Below are 19,754 nucleotides of genomic sequence, written 5' to 3' on the forward strand. Positions count from 1 at the left end.
GCAAAGAAGAGTAAAATTGATATATTCTCCAAAAGATTGTAGATATATTTACTTTTTGATGTATGTTTTAAAAAGTCACTCATCTCATTCAAAGGCTTAGATGACAATTGCTTATGCTCTATTTGCCTAATTTCCAGTATGAGTTATCTCCTCAATTTAGTATATTTTTAAAAACCACAGAATTTGAGAGTGAGAAGAAAACTCAGAATATGGACCTTTCAACTGATATCTGAAAGGAGCATCCACTGAAGTGTGCCTTGCATGCAATCATTTGGCTTCTTTCTCTCTGAGGACCTCTACTGGTAGGGAAACATACTACCCTCCAAAGCATTCCAGTATCACTTTGGGATATTTCTAATACTAAGGGGAAGAGACAAACATTTATTAATCAACCACTATATTCTAGACACTGTGCTAAGGACTTCATAGATACCCAATTTGATCTTTATATCAACCCTATGAGGGAGGCTCTATAAGTATCTCCAGTTTGAAGAAACTGAGGCAGTGACCCTGAGTAAACCTTACCTTTATAATGGAGATAATAGCACCTATCTTCCAGGATTGTTATGAAGGTTAAATGAAATAATATAGGTAAAGTGTTTGCAAACTCTAAGTGCTATCAAAATATTATATTGTTGTCATTATTGTACCCAAAAGTAAGACTTTATATTTATCCTTACCAACTTTTATTTTATTAGGTTCAGCCCAATGTTCTAACCTAAAAAAAAATCTTTTACATCCTGATTTTATAATTCAGTACATTAATTCTCCATCCCAGCTTTGAATAATCTTTAGATTGGATAACCAATCCATCTATCCCTTTATTCAACAGAATCAAACAGAAATCCCTCTGACACTCTAGTGAAGACTTACCACTAAGCTGTAATGGAGCCAATAAGGCTATTACTTTTAGTTCAGTCATTCTCTCAGCTTTCTCTAAAATGTCCTATCATCTAGTCCACATTTTTCCATTTTTCCCACAAGAATAGTGTATGATTTTATTAAGTACTCCCTAAATTTCTGACCGGTGACTATTTAACAGAGAACATGATTATCACATGACAGTGTTAACAAGTTAGAGTAGAAAGTTTGCTTAATTTTCAGCCAAGAAAGTCCTGTATTTGAGTTCTTGTTCTGTCATTTACTATCTGGGGGATCATGTCAAATCACTTCAGTTTCCTCATCTATAAACAGGAATATTATTTGAGGAGTCTGGACAGAAAATTGAAGCTGCACTTGGTTTAAATTCTAGCTCTAATGCTCACTGTGTGACCTTTGGAAGGCTATAAACCCCTGATCCTTAGTTCTCCCAACCATAAAATGGGCTTGAGAAAAATTGTTATACCTTTCTCAAGTGGTGTTGTGATCACTGTGTTTTGTAAACCTTAAAGCACCTTATAAATGTAAATTTAGAAACTTCCTGGTATCTTTGGAGCATGCTTCCTCTTAACTGTGGCCTCCCCCAAGATGGATTTCTACCCTCCATCTTCACCCATCCCTTCAAGGATCAATGCTTGGTCTTGCTCTTTAAGTATAAAAAAAATTCTGATTTATGACTCTAGTAGTACTTGATAAGTATTCTATCAGCAAAACACATTTTTATTCTCTGAAATGCCCCACATGTCTAGTTGGCCTTGCACATATAGACTACATATGGAGAATGAAATAAAATATTTCTCTATTGCAGAGTATATGGACAATGTGTGAACTTCGTGAAAAGAGCTCACTTGACACATGCAAGAGATTAGGGCTGCAGCTGCTACAATTCAAGGGTTTGTATTAAATATGGTGTGTGCATCCAGTGTTATAAAGAACAGAGAGGAGGTTTCTACCATTACCTCGCAGGGTGATGAAGAGCTATTTTGCCAGAGGGAAATTCCCAGCAGCAGGGGTTCCCTAATGTCTGGGGGAGGATTCTGCAGGGCAAACCTACCTTCTAGTCTTCCCTTCCTAAGAGCCACTGACCAATCAGGAGCTCATTTGATGAGGATCTAGATGAGGAGCTCCAATCAAGCTGTAGGGCAGTGCTGCTTGTGTGGCCTAGGTCCTAGCTAGTACATTGGAGGAATTCCAGTTTCCAAATGAACTCACTATTATTTGGTTCGCAGCTCCAACCACTTCTAAAGGGGCCTATTGCTGTTTGCAGTTTTGACATCTTGCCTCTCATTTAGCAGAAGGTTCATGTTGAGCCTCCCTGAATCTTTGTGGGAGAAATGAATGTAGGATGTGTTTTATCATTGTCCTTTGACTTCTTAATAACAATTTAGGCTAATATTAAGAATACTAATACTAATAATAGACATGTATAGAGCATTTTAAAGCAAGACTTCTTAACCTGAGGTCTGTAAACTTTATGTTTTTAAAAATAACATTTCATTTCCTTCCAGTTACATGTGAAAACATTTTTAAACATTATTTTTCTAAATTTTTCATTCCAATTGCTCCCCACACACACACACAGAGGGGGCAATTGATATTACATTATACATGTGCAAACATGCAAAACATATTTTCATATTAGTTATGTTATGAAAGAAAGCATTGTCTATGAATTTTAAAAATATATTTTGACAGGAGAGACTTACATGAACTGATGCTAAATGAAGGGAGTAGAACCAAAAGAACATTCTACAACAAGATTATGCAATGATCAGTTCTGATGCATGTGGCTCTTTTCAACAGTGAGGTGATTCAAGCCAGTTCCAATAGTCTTGTGATAGAGCCATCTGCCCTCAGAGAGATGACTGTGGGGTCTGAGTATAGGTCACAACATAATTATTTTCACTTTTATTGTTGTTGTTATTATTTGTTTACATTTTGTTTTCATTCTCATTTTTTTCCTTTTTTGATCTGATTGTTCTTGTGCAGCATGATAATTGTGTCAATATGTATAGAAGGATTGCACATGTTTAACACATATTGGATTACTGGCTGGCTGTCTAGGGGATGGGATGGGGGAAGTAGGAAGGGAGAAACAAAAGCTTGGAACACAAAGTTTTGCAAAAGTGAATGTTGAAAATCTCTTTGCATGTATTTTGAAAAATAAAAATCTATTATTATTTTTTAAATAAAATAAAATAAAACTAGTTAGAGAAGGAGGGGGAGAAAGAGTCCATAGATTTTCCTAGATATCCGAAAGGGTTTGTGTTACTAAAAAAGTTAGGAAACCCTGTTGAAATGTTGAAATTAAAATGTTTAATGCTTGAAAAATGTTTAATTTATATTATCTCTTTAGAGTCTCCAAAAAATTACTGTGAAATGGCCGCTATTATTATTATTATTAGCATTTAACAAATGAAGAATCTGAAATGTAGAGAGGTTAAGTGATTTATTCAGGATCATCAGACTAATAAATTCTGAGGCAGATTAGAAGTCAGACCTTTTTTGGCTCAAAGACCACCAAAGCAACCATTATCCCATGATGCTTCATAATGGCAGATAATGTTTATCTTAAATATATGGATACAACTACAAGAATCAATCTATTGTATCATAAATTTCTTTGTTATCCTAAATTGGGAGAGCTGAGCATCGAAGAGACTAATAAAGTACTAGAAGGAAGGACAGGACCTGTGATTTCAGTGAAACAGAGAAATGCCAGACAGACATTCCCTATGTCAATGAATATTAGCACCTTCTCTGCAATTCACAGAGTGTTATCTAAAGCACAGAAGAATTAAATGATCAGTCCAGGGTCAAAATGCCAATGTCTCAAAGGTAGGATTTGAACCCAATTCTGCCTGACTCCCAACACTGACTCTCTACTGTATCACGTTGCCTATAACAAAACTAATAATAGCATTTAATATTCAAGTTTGTCATTATTAGAAATTTCATCTGTTTAACATATACTTAACTATTTTAACTAATGGAGACAAATGGGACAAAAACATAGACCCATATAATAGACTAGAAAATTGTATGAGGAATTGAAATTATGTATTAATATGTGACTTAATTGGTCAGGGATTAATTAAATCAGGAATCTAGTCCTTAAATAATCCTTATCTATATTAATGTAGTGAAAAGAAGTCCAATAGAGGTAAATATTGTGCTTAAAATCAAAAAGAAATCTTATTAACTTAAAATATGTTCCTTTGCATACTTTTTGGAAAGTGAAGTTTGATTCATAGGTTATACTCTAGGACAGAACTTTTCAACTCATAAAGAATTTTGTCCTTAATCTATATTTTTGCATATAATGGGAGAAGTGAAATCTGAAAATTTAATAGCATTTGATGGGAAGCAGTTACAATAAAATCTTTGGGATCACCACTCTACTCCTGCCATTGATTCCATGAAGCTTGCTTAGTAAGTTTTATGTGACCCACTTCAGTTGCTACTGTTGACTTCTCAAGAGCCAACTACCTCTTTCAATTTTCCTATTCCCTAGGTGAGGTGGGGGAGGGGAAAGAAAGGGCCTCCCCATTTCTCCTGGCAGCAGGTCACTTCTAAAAGCAGACAAGTGTTGATAAAGGGCAAGGGTTTCCCCCTTCAGGAAGTTCATTTCCCCCCAATGTTTAAAGAACACTGGAAAACTCTGTCATACAGTATTTTTTCTGCTTTTTAATGTGGATTCCTTTGTGTTTTATTTGGTTCTGGTTTTCTTCTCCTTTCCTTTCATCTGCTTCCTTTTTCAGAAAAATTAGATTTTTCAGAAAAATTTGGATTACTACTTTGTAATTTAAAACCAACTATGCTTACATAAGATGCATGATAGTAAAATTCTTTGCCTAATTCTGATAGATCAAATACTTCTGAGAAGTATAACCTTCTTTCCCAGAGCCACACCCTTCCAGCTGGGAATCTGAAGCCCATGTTACTGTGAATTTTAAGAGTGGGAGCTAGAACCCTGACTTACAGATTTTGATCTTGTATAAAAGCACATCATACTGTAAATCAGAAGATTGAGGTTCAGTTTTCAGCTCTCATGAGTAAATAGTTGTCTGACATTAGATATATCATGTCACTTCTCTGGATCTCAGGTATTTCATCTGGAAAAATGATCTTTTATATTCCTTTCTATCTCTAACATTCTATGATCCTAGATCTTAAACTTTATCTAGAGTTTGTTCTTCTATGGACAATATAACAAATTGTAAAGATAGTGGAAACAGGTTCTCTTCTCCTTCAAGGATGTCTCCAAACTAAAAACTTGCAAGAAATAAAGTCCTATTTACATCAATTGAATTGTGTTAGTTGAATAGGACAACTGGGCAATGGAAATGCATTCAGAAATACAACTTAATCTAAAGAATTTGGAGTCTTCCGCTTCCAAAGCTACATGAAAGCAATTAATCATGTTGGCATTAATGCTCTGATTATGAGACCAGTTTTATATAATTTTACTGCTTTAATAAAGTGAGGATTTGGTAAGAGGAAGACTAGGGCCTTCTGCAATCTGAAATTTCCTGAGGTACTTCCCATTTTATCTAATCTTTTCCTTACCCCAGATTCCTGTCCCTTAAACTCCAGGACAATGGCTCCCTTCATTTTCCCCAAGGTAAGTTTTATGAGTTTGTGTTCCAATTGGCCAGGCAGTCCAATATCTTGGGCACAGATTGTAACTATAAGCAATGACTATATCACAACAGCAAAAAAATTAATCCTTCACAATCTATTTTGAATTATTGTCTCCGTAATTAAAGCATTGATCAATAAAGATCTAACAAAACTAATAAAGATAGTACCCTCAGAGGAACCTTGCACAGATTGATAGAGATGATATAGAGAACTAGCACCTGGGTTCAAATTCAATGTCTGCCACATGCTATCTATGTGATCTTAAGGCAGTCACATTTTTCCCAAGTCTACATGATGGATACAAATGAACGAGAGATATGGATCACGTCATTGGACATTTAGGATTAGAACCAAGTTTAAGGGATGGGATCAGAAATAGTAAAAAATTGATAAAAAAAAAAAAAAACTAAAAGAAAGTAGTGGGAAAATTCAGGAATTTGTCATGGACTCTGCTCTATTCAATATTTGTATAAATTATTAGGATGAGTATACAGATTAACCAATCAATCAGTAAACATTTATCAAAAATCTGCTATGTGCCAGAAACTGTTCTAGGCTTTGGGGTCACAGAATTAAAAAGTGATACAGTTCTACCTTTTAAGGAGCTTATATTCTAATGGCTCAACTGCTTATCAAAACTGGAAATGACACTGAGTTGGGAGATATAATTAAAGTATTTGATGACAATAGAACTTGAAAAAAATCCTCACTAGATTTGAATAATAGGACCATGTCTATTAAGATTAAATTTATTGGAAATAAATGGAATGAAAATTATGGCTTTCTATAGAAGATGGCAATTGAAACTTGGGATTCTAAGAGCAATTAGTAAAGAAGTGAATTGTAACCATGGGGATCATATAGCACAAAAGAAGAACCAGGAAATAGCGTGGATCATATGAGGAATAATACTAGCTAAAATTTACATGATTCTTTAAGATTTGCAAAACATTACAAATATCTCTTCACTTTATCTTCCCAACAGTTCTGGGAGGCAAGTGCTATTATTATTATTATTTTACAAATGAGAAAAAAGAGGCAGATAAAAGTTAAGTGACTTTCCCAGGTTTACTGAACTAATAAGTATTTTATTCTAACTTTTTTAGCTCCAAATCCTGCACTCTATCTATCCACTGGGCCATCTAGTTGCCTCTGTCATATAGCTATATTGAGAAAATATTTTGGAGTTGTTGTTCAGTCATTTTTTCAATTGTATCTAACTCTTGATGATCCCATTTAGTGTTTTCTTGGCAAATAAACTGAATTGGTTTGCCATTTCTTTTTTCAACTCATTTTACAGATGAGGTAACTGAGACAAATAGAGTTAAGTGACTTGCTCAGGGTCACACAGCTAATGTCTCAGGACATATTTTGAACTCAGGAAGATGAGTTTTCCTGATTCCAGGCCTGCTACTCTATCCATTGCACCACTTACCTACCCTAGTTTGGAATTAGAGTTCCCTAAAAGGTATTTTATATATCTTCTTGTATCAGCTAAATAAACTCTCATATCTATTTCAAAATAGTACAACAGGAAACTATTAAGGATAATTAATAAGAGTCAAATGGTCATTAGATAAAAATGAACCTAAACAAATCATCTGGAAAGGTTAAGGTCACTTTTGATTGTATGATTCCAAGAAGAAGTGAAGTCATATGTATGCTAATTCAACATAGTAAGAGAACAACTGCAAATTAACAAAATGAATAGACACATAATACACTAAGACTCAGTGACTGTATGACTGAGCGAAATGAATTTCCAACTGCCGGGTCAAGCAGTTTATATCTATAGATTGTACTTATGAATCAAATTTGTAAAAACTGAACATGTTCAAAAATACTGTTGATGGGAGGAATATTAAATAACTCTTTTAAAATGTCTCTTTGTTCCAAAGTGGCTCCTTAGTGTATGGGTACATCCACACAAGCCAAGTATTTTTCAACTCTATAGTATGGTTTTACCCCCAAAGGAAGAAAGTGAGCAAAAAATATTCAGGATTAAGTGAAAGTAATAGTATAGCCATAGGAATTTGACTCTAGATTACTTGAAAAGTAATTTCCAAAAGCATATCCCAGAGGATACAACAGACTCACAAAATCATAAAATCTGAGTTGTAAAGGATCTCAGAAACTGATCAGACCCACATATAACTAATACAAAATTACTTCTACCTCCCCAACAAATAACCATCTATCTACTGATTTGAAGACCTCCAAAGATAATGAACTAAATACTTCCTGAGGCAATCCATTTCTAATTCTTACAAAATAGGTTTAAGTGAAATTGGCCTTTCTATAATTTCTGCCCTCTCATGCTAGCTATGTTCTTTAGAACCAAGTAGAATAATTCAAATACATAATGTATACGATGGCTTTTCAGATATTTGAAGGCAATTTTCATACCTTCAAATAATATGTTTTAGAAAATTTCCTATTTCCTTTTGATTATATCTAATTTTCAGACCACTCATCAATCTGACCATCCTTCTTTGGGTGCTTTCTACTTTGAGAAAGTCAGTCTTTTGGTCAACAGACATGTATTAGATATTTATTATATATCTGGAAATTAAGTCCTGGAAATATTTTTTAAAGACAAAAAAAATATTTCTTGCTTACAAGGAACTCTAATTCTATTTGGGAAGACAACTTTTACATAACCAGGTACACAAGATATTTGCAGAGTTTTTTTTCTTTTATAGTATAAATGGATAGTAATCTCAAGGGGAAATTAATAGCAACAGGGAAGACTTTCTAGAAGCTGGATTTGACTTAAGAATTAAAGGAATCCAATAAAATCCAAAAAAAAAAAAAAAAGAGTAGAAATGAGGAAATAGAACATGCCAGGCATAGAAGTGATTCCTCTAAAATACAATATTTAAAGTAAAAACGGTATTACAGATATGGCATAATAATACAGCTTATATTTAATCAAATATTGCCCATAGCACTTCAGGGATTGAAAAGTATTTTTGTAACAACCTGGTAGAAATTAACTTTGAGCTGACATTTTATATCATATTCAATAAATGACTCATATAGGTTATTAATTTAATGTTTATTAAATAGACATATTTAGTTAATATTTATTAAAGCTCTTGCCATAACAGTTAGAAAATAAATCACATATCTTTTATAATATGAGTAAAGCATGGATTCTCATCTAAACAGGTTAGAGAGACAATTACGGAAATTAAAAAAGTTAATCTTGTTTGCAAGAAATCAAAAAGGGTTTTCCACAAATAAAATTAATGTGTCTAAAATAAGATAAGTGATTGACTAGAAAAAAAATCAGGTTTTTTTTTTTTTTTCAGGAAAGGATTTGGTCCAACGATATAAAGACAACTAAAGAAAAAAAGTCATTCTCATATGCTTTTTTTCTGTTGTTCTTTATTCTCTTTAATCTTTTAACAATGTTACATACTGTTGATCATCCCCTCATAAAAGCTTTTTCCTCCTTTGCCTTTATGACATTATACTGTCTTACTTTGGTCTCATTTCTTTGGCTATACATTCTCTGTCCTCTTCACAAAGCCCATATACTCTCAGTCTCAAATAGATAAGAGGTCAAATGATATGAACAAAATTTAAAAAAAAACAATTATTTAATAACTCTTCGTATTAAAGGTTCTACCAATCACTCTAATAATAGAAATGCTTATCAAAACTATCCTGAGATTTCACATCCCACCCAGAAAATTGACAAAGATAAAAAAAATGGGAATAACACTTAGAAAGATTATAGAAAGATAAGCACAGGAGATCACTATGTGTGGAAGTATCTCAATAAAGCCATTTCAATAAACAATTTGGAATTATGCAAATAGGTTAACTAAAATGTTTATATCTTTTGAAGCAGAGATTGCATAATTGAACTTCACAGGCAAGATTTGTATTCAGGTCCTATACCCATAGAATAAGTAAGTTGTCTTTCCCCTTTGTCAAACTACTTCCTAGTAAATTATGAGACTCATCTGTGGAAGATTGAATGAGATAACATTAAAAAGAATCACATTGATGAAAAAGCATAATAGGTGCCAATCTAAACCAATGGCAGGGATATCCATATTCTCAAGATCACATATCCTCTGAAGGAATTGAAGAAAGTATACTGATATTGAAAAAGATGAGCTTTTGAAATGGACAGAAAATTTAAAATCATTGGTATCACTAAATATTATCAAAAATGTCACCCTGATCTCTGAAAACTTTTCAGTTTCAGTATTCACTTTATTCTCCATTAGTAACATCTATCAAAGATGCACATATTAGTGAACTTATTTCATGGGCTACATTTCCAGATTCATTCCACATTGCTAGCAATATGAATTTTTCTTACACTTTCACTTTACCCCTCTGGTTTGTCAGACAAAACACTTTCACATCATTATGCAATTAGGATAGTGCTAGTGCTGAATACCTTTTGGAGAACCTAACCATAAATTCGAAAAATAAATTTTCCTATTGCATAGGACATTGGTGTTCATCTTAGATAGTTAGCTGTCTTTCCAAAATTAAACAGTTGCTTAATTTATTTATGCATATATATACACATATCTATATGATGAAAATAGGAATGGGGATTGTATTTAGAGTGAATGACCTCTTGTGAATTATTGCATTCACTCAATTGATTCAGTGCCTTTATCAAAGTTGTTTACTGTCACAACCCACAGATAAGTATCTGAAGTAAATAGTTTCAAGCTGTTCTTTGCTATGGGCAGAAGATATTTCATCTATAGTACTTACCAATGAATAAAATATATATATACATACATATGTATGTATATACATACATATATATGTGTATAGATGTAGCTATGGGACTTTTATATATATATATATATATGTATATATATATATATATACATACATATATATATATATATATATACACACACCTGCATATATAAACATATACACACAAAGTCTTACTCTTAGAAGTATCTATATAGATATGACCCTTTCCCACCAATATATACCTTATGATGGGTTAATTAACTTTGTCAGGCTTCTCAGGAATACATCATTCTCATATTAGAATTGTACCATTCTCTTAACTTTTACAAACTCTGCCCCCCACAAAAAAAGAACAATGTTAGTGGTGATGATAAAGAAGATGAACTTCTTTTCCTTCTCTCATCATCATCATGACAAAACATAGTTCAATGTCAGGCACTGGAATTTGTAAGATTTAGAAAGAGAAAAATTTTTCTGTTGCTTTAGTATAGACTGATATATCCTATTTGATAGGGGCTTAAAAAAAAAAAAAACTCTGTGTGATCCTGGGCAAGTCATTTAACCCCAATTACCTCAGCAAAAACAAAACAAACAAACAAACAAACAAACCCCAGCAATTTATAAGTTGTCTCACCAAATTTATTTTAAAAATTTATTTATAATGGTATAATGAAAAGAATGCTGAATTTAAAATAAGAAGCCTTGACTTCAAATTCTAACTGCAAATTACTATTTGTGTGACTTTAGTAGTATATTCTCTCTGGGCCTCGGTTTCTCCCAAATATTGGCCTAGATGGCTTCTGAGATCATTTGGAGCTCTCTGTAAATGATCCTATAATCAAAGGCAATGATATTTTGATTAGAAAAGAACTTAGAGAAATTAATTAAATATAATAAAATAGATAAAAGTGATATTTTCTTGATGACTTTCATTAGTTGATTTAAAATTAGGTTGTGTTTAGGTGGTACATTGCAAATATACATACATATATATATATATATATACATTTATAAATATATATTATATATATATATACACACACACACACTCTCCATTAAGAATCATCATTTGAAATCACTTTGTCATAATACTGAACAAAGCTTTCATCCTATTATAAATTGAGAAAGATGAATATTTTCTAGTTTTTTTCTATTTAAATTAAGATTTTTAAAAAAAAATCTATCTCCCTCACATTTATCTATCCATATAGCTATCTATGTATTTATTTTTCCATTTAATGAAGATGTCTGTAATTCAAGTTGGTTATACAATGTGTACCAAAACCTTAAAACAACACTAAGGCTTCTTGGCCCTGAAGTACAACCTGTATTCTAATTCTATAAGAAAGTCTTTATGTTCTTTAGTTGATCTGGAGTTTTGGAGATCTTATTAAGTTTACTTTCTATCTTTCTAAACTACTGCTTAACCTTAGACAATTTGCCAGTTCTGGTGATCTATGCTTCTTAAGATTCCTTCCATCTCTCTTCAAAAAGCAGGTGAATGTTCCTACTACTATTTTTGTTTTACTAACACGTTTTTCTGAGTGTGAGCTGGATCTCAAATGTCAAAATCTGACACCCAAATCATAACGGATTCCTTCTTTCCCTAAATAAATGAGTTGGTTGTCAAGATCGGTGAGCTCTGCCTGCTGTATTACTTGTATGTTTTATAGGAAATCTTAGCCAAGGGTGTTATTTTAAGAGATGAGCAAATGGGGAAACCCCATGGCCTAGCCAATAAAATATGAACTTAAGGTGCAAAGAAGCACTCATAAATATTACTTAGAACAAGGGGATTCATTGTTTCTCCCCAACCCTTTTAGTTGTTCCTCTGATCTCAGCCCCTCTCTGTGCGTCATGGCAGGCCTCATCCTTTAACCTGTGGTTTTTAAAAGCTAAGCTACTACATTATTTATGACCGTAAATGTTAGTAGCCCGTCTGTGTGCTCCTTGTACACGTATCGAGGGATTTTTAAACTTTTTTCTTCCTTTTAGGTATTTTAGTTTATAAGGATGAAAGAGTTTGTCACGAGACCTGATCTGGTTTAAGGATGGAGAATTAGTTCTCTTGTCAGTGTGAGGTAGACTGAGGAATTCCAACCTACTCTCCACCTGCACAACTCAAAAAACAGAACGTGAGGCTCTTTTCATTCATTTTTCCCCTTTTTTGTCCCATTTATGTTCATTCCTGCACTTTTCTATATTTTATATTTTAGTCTTTTTTGTTGTTTTTTCTTCTGTATCTCTTAGCTTCCTGTAATATATTCTATATTTTTTCTTTTTTTTCTTCTTTACTACTAATACTTGTCCCATTACCATGTTCCAATTCCAATGCTCTTACATTTCTTTTCATTGCTCCAATCCTGTATTTATCTGAAGTTTTCTTCTCACATTTTTCTCCATGTTTCCCATTCAAAAATCCATCTCTTTCCCAAAGGCATTATTATATTAGAACCCAGTGGAAGCTTTAAATGCCTTAAAGTTCAATTGATAATGATGAATAGAAAAAGATGTCACAAATTAAAAAGGAGAGAAGATCTGAGTGGTGGGGCTGGGGGAGAAGTAGTGGTGGAAGATGGAGTTAGGTTGTAAGGTGTGGAAATTAATTACAGAGGATTTCAACAGCCAGAGTTATTCTGATGCCCTGGGGAGGCTTTCTCCTTATGGGGGAGGATGAAATTGGTATTTCATAAACTCTTTGCTCTCAGGTTCAGAGAAAGCAGAACACTGTACCTAAAGGATAAAACTGTAACCAATTGATTTTCTGTTAATCTAACCCTTTTGGGATGAAGAAACTATGACCCTCAACCCTCCCCCTCCCCGCCCTGAAAAAAAGGGAAAGATAAAAAAAAATATCCTTAAGACCAGAGGCTAAACAGATAATGCAGAATTGAAGGTTTTTTTCCTTTTAAAAAAAAAGGTAAGAGTGGAGTGGGGGAGTGGAGGGAAAATGCAAGGAAGAAGCTGGTAGTAGTGACAAAAACCTGTTCAAACTCAAATCTCTTATGGCTTATTCATCACTTGCACATATACAGATAAAAGTTTAACAATGAACTAAGTTTGAGCATCAGTTTGAACTTGAGATAGGTAAGAATTCAGTTACTGCTAATAATAGTGAATCAACTAATAATAAGAGAACTTCGAAGGAACATTCTTTCCTCACATTTCTGAATATAATGGTTTAAAAAGGGAAAAAGATAAATCATAAGTGCACCCTAATTACCTCTACTTTTCCATCCACCCAAAAGATCTTTATTATTATTATTATCATTATCATTACTAATCTCTCCTAAATACTCATAGTGAGAGTCCTGAGAGATTGCTTGACTGAAAGAAACTTACTTTAGAAGCAAGTCATCTTGACATAAAACAGAATCCTAAATTTTTATTGAATGTGTTTATATTAACAGTGATGGTATTACTCCACATAGAACTATTTAGAAATGTTACATTTTACTTTACCTAGTTAAAAATTCTTCAATGTATATTTCAATAAGCTGAAAACAATGTCATAGAAGATAGTCATAATGCTTTTCTAAGCTGTCAACAAGGAAAATCATTTCTACCCCCCCAAAAAAAATCCCAATTAATTAGTTTGATATCCCTGTAAGTCTGAATAAGATAAAATGACTTTAAATATCAACTCAACCTGTAAGTTTATAAAAACATTATTATATTTAATAGTTTTACAAGATAGTTTTAAAAAGAATATTATGAGTTATGTACCCCACAATGAATACCTTTCTAGGCACATGGATTTGAATGCAGTAATCAACTTCATTTATTAACTAGTGCTGAGATCACCATGCAAAATCCATTAATGAATCAAAAATATGACTAAATTGGAGAATTTAAGTGATAAAACTGAAGTTCAACTTTTTTTCAACATAATAAAGCTTGACAATAAAGAATAAAAGTTATATTTTATTTCTGTTTTATTAAAATTAATCTTTTTATGTCTTTACATTTGTCTCATTTAATGGTATTATAACTAAAAAAATGAAATAAAAATGACTTATAATGCCTTATACTAACTGGATTATTTTAAAATGAGCCCAAATGTGAAATGCATATAAGAATTGAAAATAATATTTCCTAAGTTTCTAAAATTCACATAGTAGTCTTGAATTCATATATTTTAGAGGATCAAGTCCCAAGTCTTAAGATTTGGAAAATAGATAGTTAAAGAAATCATATTATCCTCTCACAAAGCTGTTGCTACAACCAGCACCTATAATGTAGTTGAAATTTCTGCAGCTGTTCAATAGTTTCATTGATAAAAACAACTGATAAAGGCTTAGGATGCAGTGATGTTTTAATTAAAAGGGATGATGACAACAGAGAAAAGGGGCTTTCATAGGTTGCATATGTAACATTTCTTTTTTTCAAAATTAACCAGCCAAAAAAGTCTAATAACATAAGCAGCTGTTATTATTAGAGTATTACCATTTAATGCTAGAGCTTCCCATTTCATTACCAAAAAAAAAAAAAATAGTATAAAAACGGAAACTATACACCTATCAATTGACTGGAAAACTGTTGTTTAATTCAAGGCCATTTTTCCAGTAATAGTTGTAATCAAAAGTGACTTCCTCTAAAGCTGTTTTTAAGAAATGCTCATACCCATCTTGAATGCAACCCAGTTGTCCTTTGTCAGCAAGATATCATCATAGAAAAATATATTTTAGTTGTGTTTTAAAATAACAGAAAACAGGTCCCTTGACAGAAAATGCCAACAGTTTCCTTAATGATCAAAGCAGAAAACTGTATAAGAAGCATTCTCATTTTTTTTTTACTGGGCAGGTAAATAAGTTGGTTTCCTCATATTTCTCATAATTATCTATATCGGGTAACGACTTCAGGCCAAATTAACTTTGGACTATTTGTTTGATTCATTTACTCTTATTTCTCTGCTTAAGAGATGCCATTTGGGACACTGGAAAATCAGCTACTGGCAGGGCATGGAAAGGTAGTAGGAACTTAGGCAAAGCTCCAAGTAGTATTTACAAAAGTGCTTAAGAAGGCCAAATTCTTAAGCATGCCAAAATAGATGAACATTATCTATAAGAGATGCTGATCCTTGCTTTGCTTTATATTGTTTTCTGGGATAAGCCATGCCATCAAATTCATTCTTAGGATAAGAGAGTTCAGATTTAGGAATATGCAAAGAAGCTTTGAGAATGATATAGTTTTAATTTAATTTACTCCTGATCCAACTAGCAAAACCTCACCTTTCAGTCAGAATTAATGAGCCTGCATATTTAAAATGAGAGGTTTCATTTAGGATGATTCAATAAAGTCGGGAAATTTGTGGTTAGTTCCCCAGGATAGCTCACTTTTCTATTTCACATTGCAAGTCATGATACAAACAATATTCCTGTCTGAAGCTCACATCTAATATTCCTCCTCCAGAATAACATGACCAAATATATCCCAGAACATACATATTGAATTACTCTACTAATGTAATCCAAACAATTATAACTGAGCATTCCCTGTACAGCAAAACATTAATTCCAAATGGAACTGTCCTCCAATGATAACAAGAAGGTCCTAGAAATTGCTTATTGAAAACTGTATTTTTTGGTTGATGAGTGGTCTTTTTTTATTTATTCAGAAAAAACTTTCAAATGACTCACAAAGTAGAATGATGGTGCTAGATGATTTTTAATATAAATTAATTTGTCTTTCTTTTTAAAGATGCAGTCAGCAACTTCCCCTGATTTGAAAATATATTGTTAAGATTAACTCAGGACCAAGGTAATATTTTTTCCACTCTTGATAATATAGTTTACCCTTCTCTATCAGATCTTAAATCATATAAAACTGTTTCCTTCTTTCCATGATTTATTTGTGAATATGTTAATTATGCCTAAATAAGGAATTTTAAGATAAAACTGTTCCAGCTAATCTGAATTCCTCATGAATACTTCTTACAAAAGCTGCAAAGTAAAATGCTCCACAAACCACAATTACATAGAATTCAGAGCAAAGAAGAGTATTCCAACTAATTTAGGGTTAAGCTACATTTTAATGGCTTGTAAGGACTAAAAGAAACCTGGTAATTATAATGTATGAGAACAGACTTCAAGGATATCTGATTATTTCAACCACTGGAAAACTCTCCTTATTAAAGTTTTCACAAATTTTAAATCTTGAGTAACATAAAACATATGACCCTGGAGAACACCTTATTCTTCTTGCAATAATGGCTGATACCAAATAAGCAGAGTCCACTGAACAGCACACAATATAAAAATATACAGACATTCTTTGGCCTTTGAAACCATATAACTTTTGGGGAAAATATACTGTATAAGAATTTTAAAAAGATAATTTCCTGACAGAGCTACTCCACTTTCAAATTAAGTTGGATATATTTTATAAAACCAATAAGATAATCCATATAAAAATTTAATTCTTTTTCTGTCTGTTAGATTTACAGATAAAAATGTTTGTTTGAATATTAAAACACCACACAATTTATTTTGAATAGGTCTGAAAATAAAAACTTCTATTGCTATCAATGTATTAAATAGAAGATTTTAGTGAGATAATTAACTAAAATTACATTTTAAACCATTATAATACTAATGGTCTTTTAAGGAAATTTATAATAGATACTAACAAAACAGAAAATGGTTTGATTATCTGAAATCAATTCTGAACATTTTCCAATATATTAACATCATCACTAACACTTACTAATTACCAACACCATTAACCTTGAATTAATGTGTGTTTTTGTATCATAGCATCGACAATAATAGTACTAATTACAGGGATTTTCATTGGAGGGGGGTGGATGGTTTAACCTAAGGATTTAAAAGAAAGATTGCATGGACAACAACTGTCATCAAATACATGAGTTACATTTTCCTTTCCATTCTCAAAACAGGAATATATATTGAGTATCTTATTTCATAAAGTATTGGTCTGTCTCCCCCACTTTCCTAAAAAGAAATGTCATATCAGAATTCCTTAATATTAGTACTATTTTATAATATGTTTTAGCTATAATGAATTCAGCTATGATAGTTTTAATTACAAATGTCTTTCCTGCAAGGAAATTTTTTAAAATGATATAAAATATATGCATAATTTAAGATGCATCTAATATATTTTTAAATGACAAAGTTAACAAGTGCTTTCTTACTTTCTCTCATCATCAAATGCTCCTTTTTCAATGAACCTTATAATTGTTCTCTTAGATTTATGCTTTCTACAATAGCAGCTGTTTGTTCATATGTTTAGGCATGATTGAGATTTTAACAAGTTCTGAAAAGACTCAAATCTACTCAAACCATAAGTGTTTAATTTTAACTTTTTTTATACTTAAAAAACATGAGCTTTGCTGCCTAAGGCAAGAATTTACATTACATCAATGAAAGAAAGGAAACAGAAGCCAGGAGAGGAGAGTTATAGAAAATGACTTTATATAAACATGACCACCTACCATGCAGCTACTTCGCCATTAGTAAAACTTCCACTTTGTAATAACTTGGATTAACAATAAACAAATAAATAATATAACATACCTAAATTGACAAAGCTCATGACCATGTCAGCATCATTCAAAAAGTTGGTATCATGTAGGCTTGCCAAAGGAGGACTTTGGGTGGTCAGAGGTGGAGTGCGAGATAATTGTATTCTCTGAGAATATCCATTGGGAGATGCAGGGTATCCCTTTCTTACTCCTCTGGTTTCTCTTCCCATGGATCCCCTTATTGAATATTCCAACTCCTCCTCGGCATCTTCTTCATTTGTCATGGCATTGTACAGATTCAGCATAAAAAGAGGAGCAGAAGAAGCTTGTTTTCCAGGTGAAAATGGTCTGGGTCTGTGAGGTAAGCCCAAAATAGAAAGAATTTCCCTCTGAATTTCCCTTCTTTCATGATTCCGTAGCCTCCTATAAATAAAACTGGAGTGAACATGATTATCTCCTAATCCTCCTTTTGCATAACCTCCTAGAACCCAGCAGCTCCATAGCAAACCAACAATACCCCTAACTAAAAGTACAGTCAAATGCATTTTTTCCCAAAAGGAAAAGTTTGTTTGTTTGTTTGTTTTTGGTGGTTGTTCTTAATTCTTATTCTCTTAAAATTTGAGTTCCTGAGAGGTATAGTTCCCCAGCAGCTGAAAAACAAATTTACCTATTCTTCATGTCAGTGACTTTTCTAAAGACAACATCCTTAATGATTTTCCTTTTCTATTTTAAGTATTTTGGAATATGTCAAGTTGCGATTATTCCTAAGAAAGTTGAAACTCGGATTTCCAATTATCCACAGTTGTTATAGTTTGTACTGCATTTATGTAGCAGAAGACGGCTAATATGATTTGGTCAAATGACCTATGCATTCCTATAGAAATGTAAAGCAATCAGCTCTTTGGTGTTTGGATTAACAAAAGTTGATCTTCTGATAAACTGCAGTTCCCAGAGTTATCTTCACTTGTTTTAAACTTCTTCACAACCCTTGTGTTCTTTCCAAGACAAAGTCCTGAATCACAGATCTATCCTGATCTGCACCTTGGTGCTGTCATATGTATTTTTCCGGCAGCTTGGTGATAACTTTAACATCTTTTGGGTCCTCTTAGTGTAAAATGAGACTTAAGGTTGTACTAGTAAAGTAAATGTGTTTTCCTGAGTTTACTTGCAAACCTTCTCGAAAGTCCATTCAACTCCTTTCTCCTTCTTACTGTTATTTCCACCTCCAGCAGGCACAAATATACCAGCCTCTTCAAGAGAGATCTAAAGACTAATGTAAGCACAACCCTGCTGGGAAAGAAGAGGCTTCTCATTGTAATTTGAAACTGGTAAAGCAAAAAGACCTTAACCCTTTGACTGCCAGAAAAAAATCTCCATTTTAACATTTTGTAACCACACACCTAATTTAGCATTATTCTGCTTTATGTAGTTAAATTCCAGAATATGGATATTTTCACATATGAGAATAAAGATTCTAACTGCTGTTCTTCACAGAACTCCTTTGGGTCTTTCTTTTAAAGGAACAAATTTAGTACACTTCAAAATGAAATCCTGAATAATAACTGAACTGTCATTGGATTACTAGGCTTTATTTCTGACTACTTTTCTAGTATTTTTATTAAATTAAGAATCTAAAGTTTTATTCACTAAGAGTACATACAAAATAAAAACATTTTCTAAAATTTAGATAAATTTGCTGTTTTTAAGTTGTATTTTCTGTATCTTCTAAATAAAACTATTAAATTTGTCATTAGGAAATACACTCTATCCAACACAGTAATAAATATAACAATTTGAGGATTATGACAACCTAGGTTTAAAAAGTTTAAACTAGTTTTTACTTAGTAAAATGATCTACTTATCTCTTTAACTAAAATTCTCTGTCCCTCTCTGTCCCTCTCTGACTGATACTCTCTCTCTCTCTCTCTCTCTCTCTCTCTCTCTCTCTCTCTCTCTCTCTCTCTGTCTCTTCTTTATATACATATATACACACACATACATGTTG

At 32.5% G+C, this 19,754-nt stretch overlaps 1 protein-coding gene across 1 annotated transcript in view; it reads right to left on the bottom strand.

Annotated features, from left to right (window-relative positions):
- Window positions 1–19,132, bottom strand: part of BMP5 (bone morphogenetic protein 5) — a 159,379-nt gene extending 140,247 nt beyond the window's left edge. The window contains exon 1 of the mRNA XM_051997182.1: window positions 17,802–19,132. Coding sequence (XP_051853142.1) covers window positions 17,802–18,294 — 493 coding nt within the window. The 5' untranslated portion in view covers window positions 18,295–19,132. The remainder of the gene's footprint in view (window positions 1–17,801) is intronic.
- Window positions 19,133–19,754: the final 622 nt, after the last annotated feature.

This window comes from Antechinus flavipes, chromosome 4 (assembly GCF_016432865.1).
Source record: "Antechinus flavipes isolate AdamAnt ecotype Samford, QLD, Australia chromosome 4, AdamAnt_v2, whole genome shotgun sequence".
Taxonomy (NCBI): Eukaryota; Metazoa; Chordata; class Mammalia; order Dasyuromorphia; family Dasyuridae; genus Antechinus; species Antechinus flavipes.